The sequence below is a fragment of the Hemitrygon akajei genome, chromosome 5 (assembly GCF_048418815.1).
Source record: "Hemitrygon akajei chromosome 5, sHemAka1.3, whole genome shotgun sequence".
Lineage (NCBI taxonomy): Eukaryota > Metazoa > Chordata > Chondrichthyes > Myliobatiformes > Dasyatidae > Hemitrygon > Hemitrygon akajei.
The window spans coordinates 66,168,619-66,184,001 of NC_133128.1; the positions used below are offsets into that span (position 1 = coordinate 66,168,619).

The 15,383-nt window shown below is 39.3% G+C and overlaps 1 protein-coding gene across 9 annotated transcripts in view; it reads right to left on the minus strand.

Moving 5' to 3' along the window:
- Positions 1–15,383, minus strand: part of dmd (dystrophin) — a 1,932,045-nt gene that overhangs the window by 446,325 nt on the left and 1,470,337 nt on the right. For all 9 annotated transcript variants that reach the window (XM_073045659.1, XM_073045653.1, XM_073045656.1 and 6 more), the window contains one exon: positions 15,189–15,273. In XM_073045659.1, the coding sequence (XP_072901760.1) occupies positions 15,189–15,273 (85 nt within the window). The remainder of the gene's footprint in view (positions 1–15,188; positions 15,274–15,383) is intronic.

The window sequence follows — 15,383 nt, forward strand, 5'->3', positions numbered from 1 at the left end:
TGAAATATAGCCTTCTTTATAGCTGCTACAATATGTTGGGACCAGGTTAGATCCTCACAGATATTGACACCCAGGAAATTGAAATTGCTCACTCTCTCCACTTCTGATCCCTCTATGAGGATTGGTTTGTGTTCCCTTGTCTTACCCTTTCTGAAGTTCACAATCAGCTCTTTGGTCTGACATGAAATAAAATGGCTGACGTGGGATAGGGCAAGAGCTGATGCCCAGTTATTCAAAGTAGGAGGAAAGGAAAAGTGCTGAATACAGCGTTAGGTGAAAGGAAGAATCATATTTGCCAATTCTTTGTGGCCTTTCCTGGTTTTTACTTTAAAAACAATACTTCTCAGCCATGTCTCCAGACAGTGAAGGGAGACTTCATCACAGACTGGAATTTGCTGGAGAGAATACTGAAGGATGTGATCCATCTGGGAAAGCAAATACTGATCAGGAACTGTCAGTATGGCTTCATGTGGGGAAAATCAGGCCTTAAAAATTGAATTTTCTTTGAACAAGTGGCTCAGTGGATTGACAAGAGTAGTGTATGTTGTGCGTTTGAACTTCAGCAAGTCTTTTGACAAGGTCTCACAGTGTAGATTGCTCTTGAGGGTGAAATCTCAAGGGGCTAGGGTAAGTGAGCTGACTGGATACAAAATCGGCACCGCAAGGAGACAATGTGGAATACTGGATTTTGGATTGGAAGCTTGAGAACAGTGGTGTGCCACAGAGACTGATGTTTGTCAAATACATTAATGACCTAGATGCAAATATGGCTGGCATGAATACTCAATTTGCAGATAACATCAAAACTGGTGGTGTGGTGGATGGTGATCCAGATAAACTGGGAAAGTGGGTCAAGACATGACAGATGGAATTTAACTCATACAGGTCAGAAGTGTAATTAAATGAGAGCAGGGGAAAGCACAGTGAATGACACAGCCCGATTATTATGTGTGATCCTGGTTGCCACACCATTGGAAGGATGCGATTGAGCGAGATAGTGAGCTACAAAGATTCACAAGGACATTGCCAAGTCTGGAGGACTTGAGTTAAAAGGAAAGATTGGAAAGGCTGGGGCTGTTTTCTGTTGTGCAAAGCAGGCCCAGGGTGACCATCCAGAGGTTTATAAAAACACAAAGGGCAATGATAATGTGGATTCTTTCAGTCTTTTTCCAAGGGTAGGGGAGTCTAAAATGACACGGCAAAGGCTTAGGGTGGAAATGGAAAGATTCAAAGAGACCAAAGGGAGAAGATTTTCATCCAAGGTGAGATGGGTGTATAAGTTGCCAGAGGAAGTGGTAGGGTGGGTACAGTTACAATATTATGGGCAGATTGTACTAAAGGCTTGTTTCTATGCTGAGAACTCCATGAAACCATGACTTGATGTATGAGATTCAACTGTCAGGAGATTGATTCCCACATGGTGGTGGTATAAGCTTTTATTTTGCTTCTTTAGTTGCCTTATGTTTCTTTTTAAAGGCTTCCCAGTCCTCTGGTATGCCACTTTTTTTTGCTAGATCATCTGCACTCTCATTTGCTTTTATGCTGCTTTTGACTAACCCTTGTCAGCCAGTCACCTCATCCTTCATTTAAAATGCTTCTTCTGCTTTGGTATGATCAGATCCCATCTCTTCCAAAATTATTCCCAGAAACTCCAGCTACTGCTGCTCTACCATCATCACTGCCACGGTCCCTTGCCAATCAACCTTGGCCAGCTGCTTTCTCATGCCTCTGTAGTGACTTTTACTCAACAGTAATACAACTGATCTTAACTTCTCCCTCTCAAACTTCAGAGTGAATTCTATCATACTATGGTCTCTGCTTCCAAGGGGTTCCTTTACTTTAAACTTACTATGCAAATCTGGCAAATTGCACAACATCCAATTCAAAATAGCAGATCCCCAAGTGGACTCAACCACAAGATGCTCTTAAGAGGCATCTTACAGGCATTCTACAAATTACTTCTCTTGGGATCCAACATCAAAATTATTTTCACAACCTGCATATTGAAATCCCCCCTTGTAACATTTCCTTTTTCTATCTCCTGCAGTAATTTGTACCCCACAACCTGGCTGCTGTTCAGAGGCATGGATATAATTCCCGTTAGGGACTTCTAACCTTGCAGTTTCTCAACTCTACCCACAAGGAGACTACATCTTCTAACCCATGTCACTTCTTTCTAAAGATTCGATTTCTTTTCCACCCCCCTTCTGTAGCCTCTCCATTTCCTTAAAACTACCTGCCCCTCCACCTATCTTCATATCATCAGCAAACTTTGCAACAAAGCCATCAATTCCACCATCCAAATCATTGACTTATAACATAAAAAGAATCTAACCCAACACAGACCCCTGTGGAACACCACTAGTCACTGGCTGTCAGCCAGAAAAGCATCCCTTCATACCCACACTTTGCATCCTGCCAATAAGCCACTGCTTTATCGATGCTAGAATCTTTCCTGCAACACTATTGGTTCATAGCATGTTAAGCAGCCTCATGTGTGGTACCTTGTCAAAAGCCTTCTGAAAATCCAAATGCACAACATCAACCAACTCTCCTTTGTCTATCCCACTTGTTATTTCTTCAAAGGATTCCAACAGATTTGTCAGGCAAAAGTTTTCCTTGAGGAAACTATGTTGTCTAAAGCCTAATTTATTATGTGCCTCCAAGTAGCTGAGACTTCATCCTTATTAATCAACTCCACCATCTTGCCAACCACTGAGGTCAGACTGACTAGCCTACAATTTCCTTCCTTCTTCCTCTCTCCCTTCTTGAAGAGTAGTTTTCCAGCCTTCCAGAACCATTCCAGAATCTAGTGATTCTTGAAAGATCATTACTAATGCCTCCATGATCTCTTCAACCGCCTTTTTCAGAACCCTGGGGTGTACACCATCTGGTCCAGGTGATTTATCGACATTCGGACTTTCAGTTTCCCAAGAACCTTCTCTCTGGTTATGGTAACTTCACACTCTTCCTGACCCTGACACCTGGAACATACCTGGAACTAGTATGACTAGTACTAGCCATACTAGTAGTGTCTTCCACAGTGAAGAATGATGTAAATATTGATTCAGTTCATCTGCCTCTCCAGCAACATTTTCCAGTGTTCTGATATCCACTCTCACCTCTTTTTTACATTCTACGTGTAAAGCATCTTCAGTCCTGTATTCATTAACCTTCTTTTCAATTTTGTCTCGTTGCCTAAAGTTAAATTCTTATCCCTTTTCAAATTGTTTTGGTCTTATTCGTTATTCTAGAGAATTTAGTAAACTCTCCTTCCTTTTTACTTTATCTATAACTTTCCAAGCTGTTGAACTCATCTGTCTACTATATAGTTTAAAGCCCGATCCAGAGCCTTGGCTTTGCAAGTACCCTGGTTCAGGTGGAGTCCGTCTCAGTGCAACAGCTCTCTTCTTCCCCATTACTGATGCCAATGTCCCACAAATTCAAAACCACTCTTCCAACACCAGTCTTTGAGCCACGTCTGGTATGGGTTATATGAGGGAGAATATGTTGACTTCAGTTCTTTGCAGTGAAATAGAAAGCTTTTTCTGATTAGCTGTTATATTCAAATAACTGCAATATTTCAACTTCCAGTAAATGTATTTCACCACAGAAAATAAGGAATTCTATTTTTTTGTCATTTCCTAAATATGCCCAGAGAAGACTTCTGCACATACAATCCAATGACTGGTCCACTGCAAATTAAAGTAGGCAAGGGAGGGGTACCATAAGGTCTCTTCAGCAATTGTCAGATTGTGGGTTTGACTGACATTAAATTTAATTACGTGTCAGGAAAAATCATCTGAAGAATGTCATTTTGTTCACAGATGCAGTCCAACAGAGCTTCATGTTTTTTATATATATATGAAAAGGTCAAAGAAGCTTGGAAGCTCAAACCACTACAACAAACATTTTTGATCTTTTATCTGCAACAGGAGAATGTTAAAATTGCCTTTACAAATATTACAGTGTATCAGGGAAGAAGGCAGGCTGCGTATCCCAAACTTGCATTCTCAAAATTATCAGCAAAGACTACAAGTCTGTCCTTGCAGCCTGGCAAAATGGAAATCAGGAGCTTGAACAGGTACAGCAAAAATTTCCTGGATGATTTATGTTGAATTTTTTTTATAAACACTTAAATGTTCATTCAAGGTAGGCAATTAAAACTTGGCCTTGAGAAATGGTTAATGATTGTATCACCTCAATGTCTGGTTGCCTTAGCCTACAAGTTCAAAGAGACAGAAGCCCCAACATTCACTGAGCTCGGATCCTCACTTTATAATTGACATGGTGTGAGTGACATGTATGCACTTTTGTTGGGGATAAAGTGAAATCTGTCAGATGGCAAAAGAGATTCTAATTTTTATTATCATCAGTGGTGGCCATGGGTCAGATAAAATTTACAGATAAATTTATTGTTATCTGCATGTTAATGTACAGGTGCTATGAAAAAGCTCATATGCGGCACCACAGGCACATAGCATCAGAGACACAGTCACATGAACAACAAAAATTAAAGATAAATTATACAAAGTTGTTCAAGAAAGAACACAAACAGAACAAAGCAAATCAAAGTCAACTGGCGGACCCCAACGGCTAAAATAACATTCTCACTTTCCGTGAAAGTAAAGTTTGAGAGATCAGTAATTTTGGAAATCTTCAAAGATACAGGTTGTAAATGAATAAAACAGCAATGCAATCAATAAGACTCCACTTCCTTCCAGACATAACATTCACCTCCTCTCCTCAGCCAAGTAAAATCAGAGCAGAAAAAAATCCACTTTCTATTAAACAATTCTTGGTCTCACTTTTATGAAATGAGGTAATATTTTAGCTGAAGCCCTTTCCAGTCTAAACTTCCTTGACAAAGCATATTTTGAATGACCTCAAGGACTTCTTCATCTATTTACAGGAGCAAATATTAATTGAAAGCTTTATTACACAAAATTATCTTACAGCTTGAACTCAAGTTCATGGAACTGGAACTCGTTCCACAATCACACTGCCCTCTGAGTGAAGAAGTTTCCCCTCATGTTCTCTTTCACCCTGAACCTATGACCTCCAGTTGTAGTCTCACCCAACCTCTGTGGAAAAAGCCTGCTTGCATTGACCCCATTTATACGCCTCATAATTTTGAATACCTCTATGTTCAAGAGAATTACGTTGCAACTTATTCAATTTTTCCTTATAACTCAGGTCCTCACGTCCCGGCAACATCCTTGTAAATTTTCTCCGTAATCTTTCAATCTTATTTACATCTTTCCTGTATGCAAGTGACCAAAACTGCATTCAATACTCCAAATTAGGTCTTGCCAACATCTTATACAACTTGAACTTAACATCCCAATTCCTGTACTCAATACTTGGATCTATGAAGGCCAATGTGTCAAAAGCTTTCTTTATGATCCTATGTATCTGTGATGTCAATTACAATAAATTATGGACCTGTATTCACAGATTCCTTTGTTCTACCACTCTCCTCAGTTCCCTACAGCTCACTGTGTAACACCTACCCGCTTTGATCCTCCCAAAGTGCAACACCTCACACATGTCTGCATTAAATTCCATCTGCTATGTTTCAGCCCATTTTTCCAGCTGGTTTAGATCCCACTGCAGGCTGTGATAGTCTTCCTCACTGTCCACTACACCCCAGCCTTGGTGTCCTCCTTGAATTTGCTAATCCAGTTAACCACACTATCATACAGATCATTGATATAGATGACCAACAACAACAGACCCAACATCGATCCCTGTGGCACTCCACTAGTCACAGGCCACCAATCAGAGAGGCAACTATGTACTATCATTCTCTGTCTTCTTTCACAACACCAGTGTCTAATTTTACTCTCATCTTGAATGCCAAGCAACTGTACCCTCTTGACCAATCTCCCATGTGGGACCCTGTCACATGCTTTGTTCAAATCTTTGCAGACAACATCCACTGCCTTGCCTTCATTAACTTTCCTGTTAACTTCCTCAAAAACCTCTATGAGATCAGTTAGATATGACTTACCACGCACAAGGCCATGCTGACTATCCCTCATTAATTCCTGTCTATCCAAATATTCATATATCTGGACTCCTAGAGTACAATAACTTTCCAACTACTGATATCTGGCTCACTGGCATATAATTACCTGGTTAATTCATAGACTCTTTCTTAAACAGTGGAACAACATTAACTATCCTCCAGTCCTCTGGTACCTCACCTGTTGTTAAGGATGATTTTAATATCCTAAGGGTCCCTGCAAGTTCTGAACTTGCCTCCTACAGGATCCGGGGGAACACTTTGTCAAGACCTATTTGTCTACCCTGATTTGCCTCAAGACAGCAAACACCTCCTCCTCAGTAATCCGTATAGGGTCCTCACCTCTACAGATTATGTGTCCATTTCCTGAGTAAATACAGATGCAAAAAATCCATTTAAGACCTCCCTGATTTCTTTTGGCTCCATACATAGATTAACATTCTGGTCTTCCAGAGGACCAATTTTGTCCCTTAACATATCTGTAGGTCCTTCGATTCTCCTTCACCTTGTCTGCTGTAGCAACCTCATACCTTCTTTTAGCCTTTTTGATTTCTTTCTTGTGTTCTCTTGCATTTCTTATACTTCTCAAGTACCTCATTTGTTCCTACCTACTTATAGCTGCAATGTACCTCTTTCTTTTTCTTAATCAGTGCCTCAATATCTCTTGAAAACTAAGGTTCCCTAAGCCTTTTACCTTTATCTTTTATTCTGACATGCACATATAAGCATTACATGCTCAAAATTACAATTTTGCAGATCTGCCACTTACCAAGAACACTTCTGCCTGAAAGCACACTTGCCAGATCCTTTCTGATGCCATCAAAATTGGCCTTTCTTCAATTTAGAATTTCAATCCAAAGATCAGACCTATCCTTTTCCATAATTACCTTGAAACTAATGGCATTATGATCACTAGATGCAAGGTGTTCCCCAACACAAACTTCTGTCACTCGCCATAACTCATTCCCTAATAGGAGATCTAGTATCACACTTTCTTTACTTACTGCTTAAAGAAATTGGCCTGAACACATTTGACAAACTCTTTCTCATCCAGGTCTTTTTCTGTGTGGGAGTCATATTCAATACGTGGAAAGTTAAAATCACTTACTATCACAACCTTAAGTATTTGAAACAATCTGTGACCTCTCTACAAATTTGCTCCTCTAAATCCCATGGACTGTTGAATAGTCTACAATATAATCCCATTAATGTGGTCTTACCTTTTATTCCTCAGTTCCAACCATGAAGCCTCACTTAATGAGTTCATCAGTCTGTCATAACAGAGCACTGCCGTGACATTTTCCCTGACGAGCAACGCCATCACTCTCCCGTTAATTACTCCTGCTCTATCACGTTTAAAACAATGGAACCCCAGAGTATTGAGCTGCCAGTCCTGCTCCTCCTGCAACCAAGCAGCATTAATAACTACAGTATCATAATTCCATGTGTTGATCCAGTACCTGAGCTCATCTGCCTTCCCTACAATGCTTCTTGCATTGAAAAAAATACAACTCAGAACTTTAGTTCCACCATGTTTAACGCTTTGATTCCTGACTTTGTCTGAGATCTTAACAAAACCTGTCTCCACAACTCCTCCACAATCTGTTCTGGCACTCTGGTTTTCACCTCCCTGCAACTCTAGTTTAACTACCCACATGCAGTACGAGCAACCTTTGCTGCTAGGATATTAATCCTCTTTCAGTTTAGGTGCAAAACAGTCTCTTCTGTACAGCTCCCACATTCCCTGGAAGAAAACGCAATAATCCAAATAATCTGATGTCCTCCCTTCTACACTAACCCCTTAGCCAAGTGTTAAACTGTATGAATGTGGTGAACTACATATACCTATCTGGACACGCCCCCTGCTGACTGCTCCTGTGGCTCCTCCCACAGACCCCTGTATAAAGGTGATGGAGGTCTGAGCCCGGCCCCTCTGTATCCAGGATGTAGTATAGTGGTCACTCACTGCTTGTTCCTTCTTCCAGTCAATAAAAGCCGATATCTTGCCTTTACGTCTCAGAGTGAGTTATTGATGTTCCTCATTAGTACGGATATGATCTTCCTCATTAGTACGTAGCACGGATAGCAATCCTGAGATCACAACCCTGGAGGTCCAACCCTTTAACTTAGCACCCAGCTCCCTGAACTCATTTTGCAGAACCTTGTCCTTCTTCCAACCCATGTCATTGATACCTACGTGGACCGCAACCTTAACAACTCATCCTCCCACTTAAGAATTCTAAGGACTCAATCCAAGATGTCCCAGATCATGGCGCTATTCCAGTTGCATGATTCAATTCAAAGTTTCACCCTTGAGTATCAAAATGTGCACCATGTATAAGCAGGAAATAAACGACAATTTAAAGGGAATCTTTTGACATTTTTATTCAAGTCAGGTGCATTGAATTGTATTTACAGCCACAGTTTTTAGTGTCACCAGCTTTAATGACTACTTTCATTTAAAGCTTTAATGCTTTTGAAGAGATTCTACATTACTTTATCATTCATCGTTAATACGAAATATAAAACTGTAATTCTATTTGATTATACAGTCTATAAACTCTCCACTCTTAGCTGCTAACATTGCTACCATTGGAACATAATAGACTGAAACTCTAATCATCTGCTATCCAACTGCTCACAAATCCTGACAGTTCAGAGTGTGGTTCATTGGGTGTTATTTCTCATGTTCTCTTTCAATTTACTGGCACCCCAGGTTTCTGCACTCTCTGGACTCATTGAAGCCCTGTTTCCTACAGTCCCTTTAAACTTGCTGGAGTAACACACACAAAATGCTGGAGGACCTCTGCAGGTCAGGTGGTTTCGATGGAGAGGGATAAAGAGCTGACATTTCAGGCTGAGACCCTTCAATCAGGAGTCCAACTTCTGAACTCCATTTACGGGTCCAACGGGTCCAAGGGGAAATGATTATACTATGTATTTAGAAAGTGAGAACTAAAAGCTTGTTGAGATATTATTTGGTGTTACATTCAATAATATATCTGTCAGTCCATAACATTTGGTGCTGGATGAACAGAGGTTTATTGTATTATACATAGAAACAAAGGGATTTACAGAATAGAATGTGGCCATTTGATCACAGTGGCTGGACCAGCTTCTTAATCACTCTTTCTCCTCTGTTAACATTCCAAATAATGAACCAATGTATTTTCAAGATAAAGCTGATTGTGAAATGATCTTTTGTGACCAGTATTGATTTGCCCATGGTGCATGTGTGTGCTGCCATTTGTTTCTGTCACTTTCATTTAGTCAGACTACAGGGAACATCACTAAACAACACTGCATTCAATTATTTATTTGAAATCAACTGCTCCTGGCAATGAATTCAGAATCCATTCAATGTACCAATGCTGCTATTTTTGTTTGCAATCTGGAGTGAATAGCAATATCAATATAATGGACAGATTTAAAGCTGTATCATTTTTCTCATTAAACTGATAACCTAGAAACTACTTATATTACTGCCAAGAATAACAGACAACAAACGTATCATGCAATTGCATTCAAGTTCATTCATTTAACACATCTTGCTGACTTTACTTTGTTCAGTGCTTTGGCATTGACTACAGTCCATATAAGATAACCAGGTTGCTACTGGTCAAAGGAATCTCACATAAATATTTTAGCATTGTCTGCCAATGTCAGCAACAACCATTTCTTAGATCAAATCTAATCTAATTTTGGAAACGTCCACAAAAACAATTGCCTTAAACTTTACCATCGCGCAATTTTAAAAGTTCTAAACTGAAATACCATTGTTTAGCTAATATTCTACTCAGCATCACTTGTCAGTCTGCAACATGAAACACTATAAAATCAGAGATGTTGCATGAACATTAAAATAATACTTGTGCTATTGGGGCTCTATATTCACTCACAATAGAGGCAGCCTGTCTGCTGAAATATCTTTAATCAATAAAAAATAACAAAGGTTCTCTTTCTCCCACATTTCTCCAGCAACTGTATCCAAACTTTAATCACTTCACTGAGCATTAAACTTGTTGAGGACTTCTGTTCTCACTTGGTGGGAGTACAATTAAAATAATTTCAGAAGGGAAATATACCCAAAATATTTTTAAGTGGTGGATCATTCACAGAAAACAACTAAAATGTCAATATAAATGTGAAAATTAAGTCCTGTACTGCTTTAAGATAAAGAAAGTTATGACTAAGGATATCAAAACTGCAAAATATTGAACAGTAGCATTCAAGGTTAACTAGCAGCAGTTAACCACCAGTTAAGTAGAGGGGATTAGATTCTAAAGATGGAAAGTTAAAAAAATTATACAAAATAAAAGAGTAGTGGTGCACAGTAACAAGGCGGAAAGGATAACTAAATGAGAAACTATAAGGGAAGGTGTGTGTCAGAAAGTAAATCTCGAGTAAACAAAAGGTGTGAAAGGAATCAAAGCATAAAGCTCTTTACTTGAATGCATGCGACATTTGTAACAATGCAGATGTAATAAACTCAATGTTCAAGGGTTTTCAAGATACCAGAAGATTAGGCAAAATAGGAAAGGAAGTGAGCTAACTTTCTTAATAGAAAAAACTATCAGTATACAGTAATGCTGAATAAGTGGATTGCGATGTGGAATAGAGTTGAGTGGAAATAATGAATAGCAAGGTTAAGGAGACAAGAGTAGGCCTTTCATCCTAAAGATGTTGCTTCTTGAGAGGACAGAGCAAAACTGAGGAAATATCAAAAGCATTACAGAAAGAAAAATGTAATTATTATTTATCATATTCAAACTGTCAAAGGTGCTGTGGAAGAGCAATTTGTGGAGTGCATACATCTGGAATTATTTCTTTAAACAATATTTAACAGACCCACCAGGGAACAGGCTAGATTAGATTGGATCATGTGTAATGAGGTAAGATTAACAAGATACCGTTGTACTGGTGATCACAACATGATAGCATTCTGGGTGTAATTTGAGGAGAGCCACCCAGGGTCAAAGTACTCAATTTAAAAAGGGCAAATACTAAGGTTTGAAAGTAGAATTATCTGGATTAGACTGGGTATAGCACATAATGCAAAGGTTAGCGGAAGAGGTTTAAGTAGCTAATATATAATACTTGGCTGCATGGATTCAGAATTGGTTTGTCCACAGAAGGAATAAGGTGGATGGAGATAGGTGACTGTTCTGGACTTCTACTCAGATTTTTACAATTGATTTGGATGAGAAAGTGGAGGGGTGGCTTAGTAAGTTTGCAGATGACATGAAGGTTGGTGGCGTTGTGGATAATGGAGAGGGCTGTCGTAGGTAACAATGGGAAATAGAAATGATGTAGATATTGTGCAGAGAAGATTCAGATGGAGTTCAGTTTCAAAAAGCTCAAAGTGAGACACTTTGGAAGATCTAATCTGAAGGCAGAGTACAGGGTTAATGGCAGAATTCTTAGCAGTGTGGAGGAACAGAAGAATCTCGGAGCCCAGTTCTATAGATCCCTCAAAGTTGCCGCAGAAGTTGAGAGTTAAGGTCGCGTATGGAGTGATGGTCTTCATGAGTCATGGGATTGGAGTTCAAAGGCTGCAAGGTAATGTTACGGCTCTATAAAACTCTGGTTAGACCAGACTTGGAGTATTGTGTTCTGGTCGCCTCATTAAAGGAAATTATGTGGAGCTTTGTAGATGGTGCAGAGGAGATTTACCAGGATGCTCTCTGGATTAGATTGCATGTCTTATGAGAACGGGTTGAGTAATTTAGGGCTTGTCTCTTCAGAGTGAAGGGGGATGAGAAGTTACTTGATGCAGGTGTACAACATAAGAGGCATAGGTAGAGTGGACAGCCAGAGACTTTTTCCCAGGGTTGAAATGGCTGATATGAGGGGGCTTAATTTAATAGGAAGTAAATGGGGATGTCAGATGTAGGTTTCATTCAGAGGTGGGTATCAGGAATGCAGTGTTTGGGGGTAGTGGCTGAGGCTGATGCAATTGGAATATTTAAGAAAGTCTTACATTGGCAGATGAATGTAAGAAAAATGGAGGGTTATGAGCTGTATAGGAGGAAAGGTTGAGAATGATTATGGAGTTAATTCATATTTTTCAGCTGTACATTGTGGGCCAAAGGGCCTGTACTGTGTTGTACCATTCTGTGTTTGATGTTCTATGAGAAGTATGTCAGCACAGTTGGAAGACTAGGTACTACATAGAAGACAGAATTACAATAGACCATTCTTTGGCAAACAGGAAGGATGCTATTAGTGGAATGTCCCAAAGTTCAATTCTACACTCTCAAATACTTACAATCACCATTAACAATCACAGGAGGACGGAGTACAAGGTATTCACATTTGCCAATAATGAGAAAATTCATGAGAGGGCATCTTACAGTGCAGACATTTGGGCACATCAATAGGATACTGATTGGTTGAATGAGTAAGTGAGTACTTGGAAAATAAAGTTTACTGTAGGAAAGTGTGAGGTGGTGCATTTCACTCAGAGAAATCCCCAGGCAGTCTAAGATCTAAGTGGAGAAAGAATACAAACAAGCAAAGTACAGAGTGAGTACAAAGTACAGCGACCTTGGGCATGGATTGCAAAAAGTAAGGGGCAATGATTAAGAAAGCAAATGACATATTGGCCATTGCAAGTGCTTTGAAGTTCAGAAACAGGTAGGCATTGTTACAATTGTACACAGTAATTGGTGAGGCTTGGAGTATAGTGTACAGATTTGGTCCATTAGTTAAGAAATTGTACACTGGCATCTTAAAAACGTGATCATTTAGAATGATGAGGCATGCTTGAAGGGGCAAATGCCATCTACCTGCTTCATTCATTCTTATAAATGTAAAGAATGATTTAGAAAAAAAAAACATTGAGGCAACTTTGCAAATGTTTTACCCCAACAATTAGGTACATACAGGCCAAAAGTGTTCACTGACACTTCTGTAAGTGTTCATGTGCACCCACAGACTTGGTCTCCACCACAGACTGTGCAGAGCATTCTGCAGATTCACTACTCTCTGGCTATAAAAATTCCTCTTTACTGTTCTAAAATGTTGCCCCTCAATTTTGAGGCTGTGCCCTCTAGTTCTGAACATCCCCACCAGAGGAAACACCCTCTCCAAATCCACCCATTTAGTCAGTTCAGTACTTGGTAGGTTTCAATAAGATCCCCCTGCATTTTTCAACATTCCAGTGAGTACAGCCCCAAAAATACCAAACACTCCTTATATGTTAACTCCTTCATTGCCAGAATCATCCTTGTGAACCTCCTCTGGACTCTCTCCAGTGACATCACATCCTTTCCGAGATGGTTCCTTTTACTAAAATGCATTATCATACGTTTCCCAACACTGTATTCCATCTACCAGTTTTTTGCCTTTTCTTCCAATTTGTCTCGGTCCTGCTGCAATGGCATTGATTTTTCAGTACTATCTACCCCTGCACCTATCTTCATATGAGCCATAAACTTTGCCACAAAGCCATCAATTCCATTATCTAAATCATTGACAAACAATGTGAAAAGTAGTGGTCCCAATACTGACCCCTGAGGAACATCACTAGTCACCGGCAGCCAACCAGAAAAGGCCCCCTTTATTTGCACTCACTGCCGCCTGCCTATCAGCGATTCCTCTATCCATGCCAGAATCTTTCCTGCAATGCCATGGGATTTTATCTTGTTAAGCAGCCTCATGTGTGGCAGCTTATTAAATGTCTTCCGAAAATTCAAGTAAATGACATCCACTGCCTCTTCTTTGTCCACCCTGCTTGTTACTTCCTCAAAACATTTGTCAGGCGAGGTTTACCTTCACAGAAACCATGCTGACTTGGACTTATTTTATCATTTGTCGCCAAGTACCCCGAAACCTTATCCTTAATAATAGACTCCAACACTTTCACAACCACTGAGGTTAGGGTAACTGGCCTATATTTTCCTTTCTTTTGCCTTCCTCCCTTTTTAAAGAGTGGAATGACATTTGCAATTTTCCTGTCCTCCAGGACTATGCCAGAATCAAGTGATTCTTGAAAGATCATGACCAATGCATCTGTTATCTCTTCAGTAACCTCTCTCAGGACTCTGAGATGCAGTCCATCTGGTCCAGGTGACTTATCCACCTTCAGATCTTTGAGTTTACCTGGAACTTTTTTCTTTGTAATATCAATGGCACTCACTCCTGCTCCCTGACACACTCATAGACCTCTGGCACACTGCTAGTGTCTTTCACAGTGAAGATAGATGCAACTTACCCATTGAGTTCATCTGCCATTTCTTTGTCTCCCATTAATACCTCACCAGCATCATTTTCCAGTGGTCCAATATTAGCTCTCACCTCCCTTTTACTCTTTATATAACTGAAAAAACCTTTAGTAATCTGCTTTATATTCTTGTTAAGTATATTATTCTGGGCTCTCAGTGTCCTTGGCACCAACTTACAGAAATTAATGTAAATAAATTATACAAGATAAACTAATTTTACATTATAAATAAGATTATCGTCAAGTTAGGAAAATAATTCAGAACCTTTGCTCTCATGGAATTTAACAGCCTGCTAATTATACTGAATAAATAGATTCTGGGGGAGAACTTCAATTGAAATTACATAAACTTTGCCTTAATTTAATAAAAATAAAGCAAGTTAATAAAAGCTCTTCTAAGCAAGGCAGCAGGCCAAGATATGCACTTTATTTATGTGTAATTACAGTAGTCTAACGAATGAAGTCCATGTGATTAATGATGCTTTGATCTGGGTTTGCCCACAATGCTCTTCTCATTGAAGGAGTCTGAGGTTGAAAGTAGTCCTTTGGGTTTACACTCAATTTGCACAAAGCTGCATATAAAGTGTCTTGGAATGCTTTACTTGGTTTAAATAAATGACTTTACAAATTTGTGTGCAAGGAAGTTAAAATGTAGAATTCTGATCAAGGTAGAGAACTACTAGTGAGATAATATTCAACTACGAATCATCTCTTGCAATTAACAGTGAATCCTATCAAGATTCTGAAATGGCTTCCAAAAATCATGATGGGTTTTCCAATTTCAGGGTCCATGGGCAAATAATGTTTAAGCTTTAAAGAGATACTTATTAAGAAGAAATATTCTATTCAATTCTGGTTAAATTAGTAGGAACAATTAGATCATCTAAGTATCAATGAACACAATTCGTAAACCAAAAACAAGGTCAATTAACTTACGGACACCAGGTTGCTGCCTTTGTTTCAGGTCGTATAATAACTTGTTGATCGTCTTCCAGTCAGAATTCAGGTTGTCAATTTTTCCCTAAGATAAATAAAAAATTCTTAGTGAATGATCTGGCACATGCATACTGGCATTATAATGCTCCATCACCAACACCTGTAATTTGCAAATTATAAACAACAGTTACATTA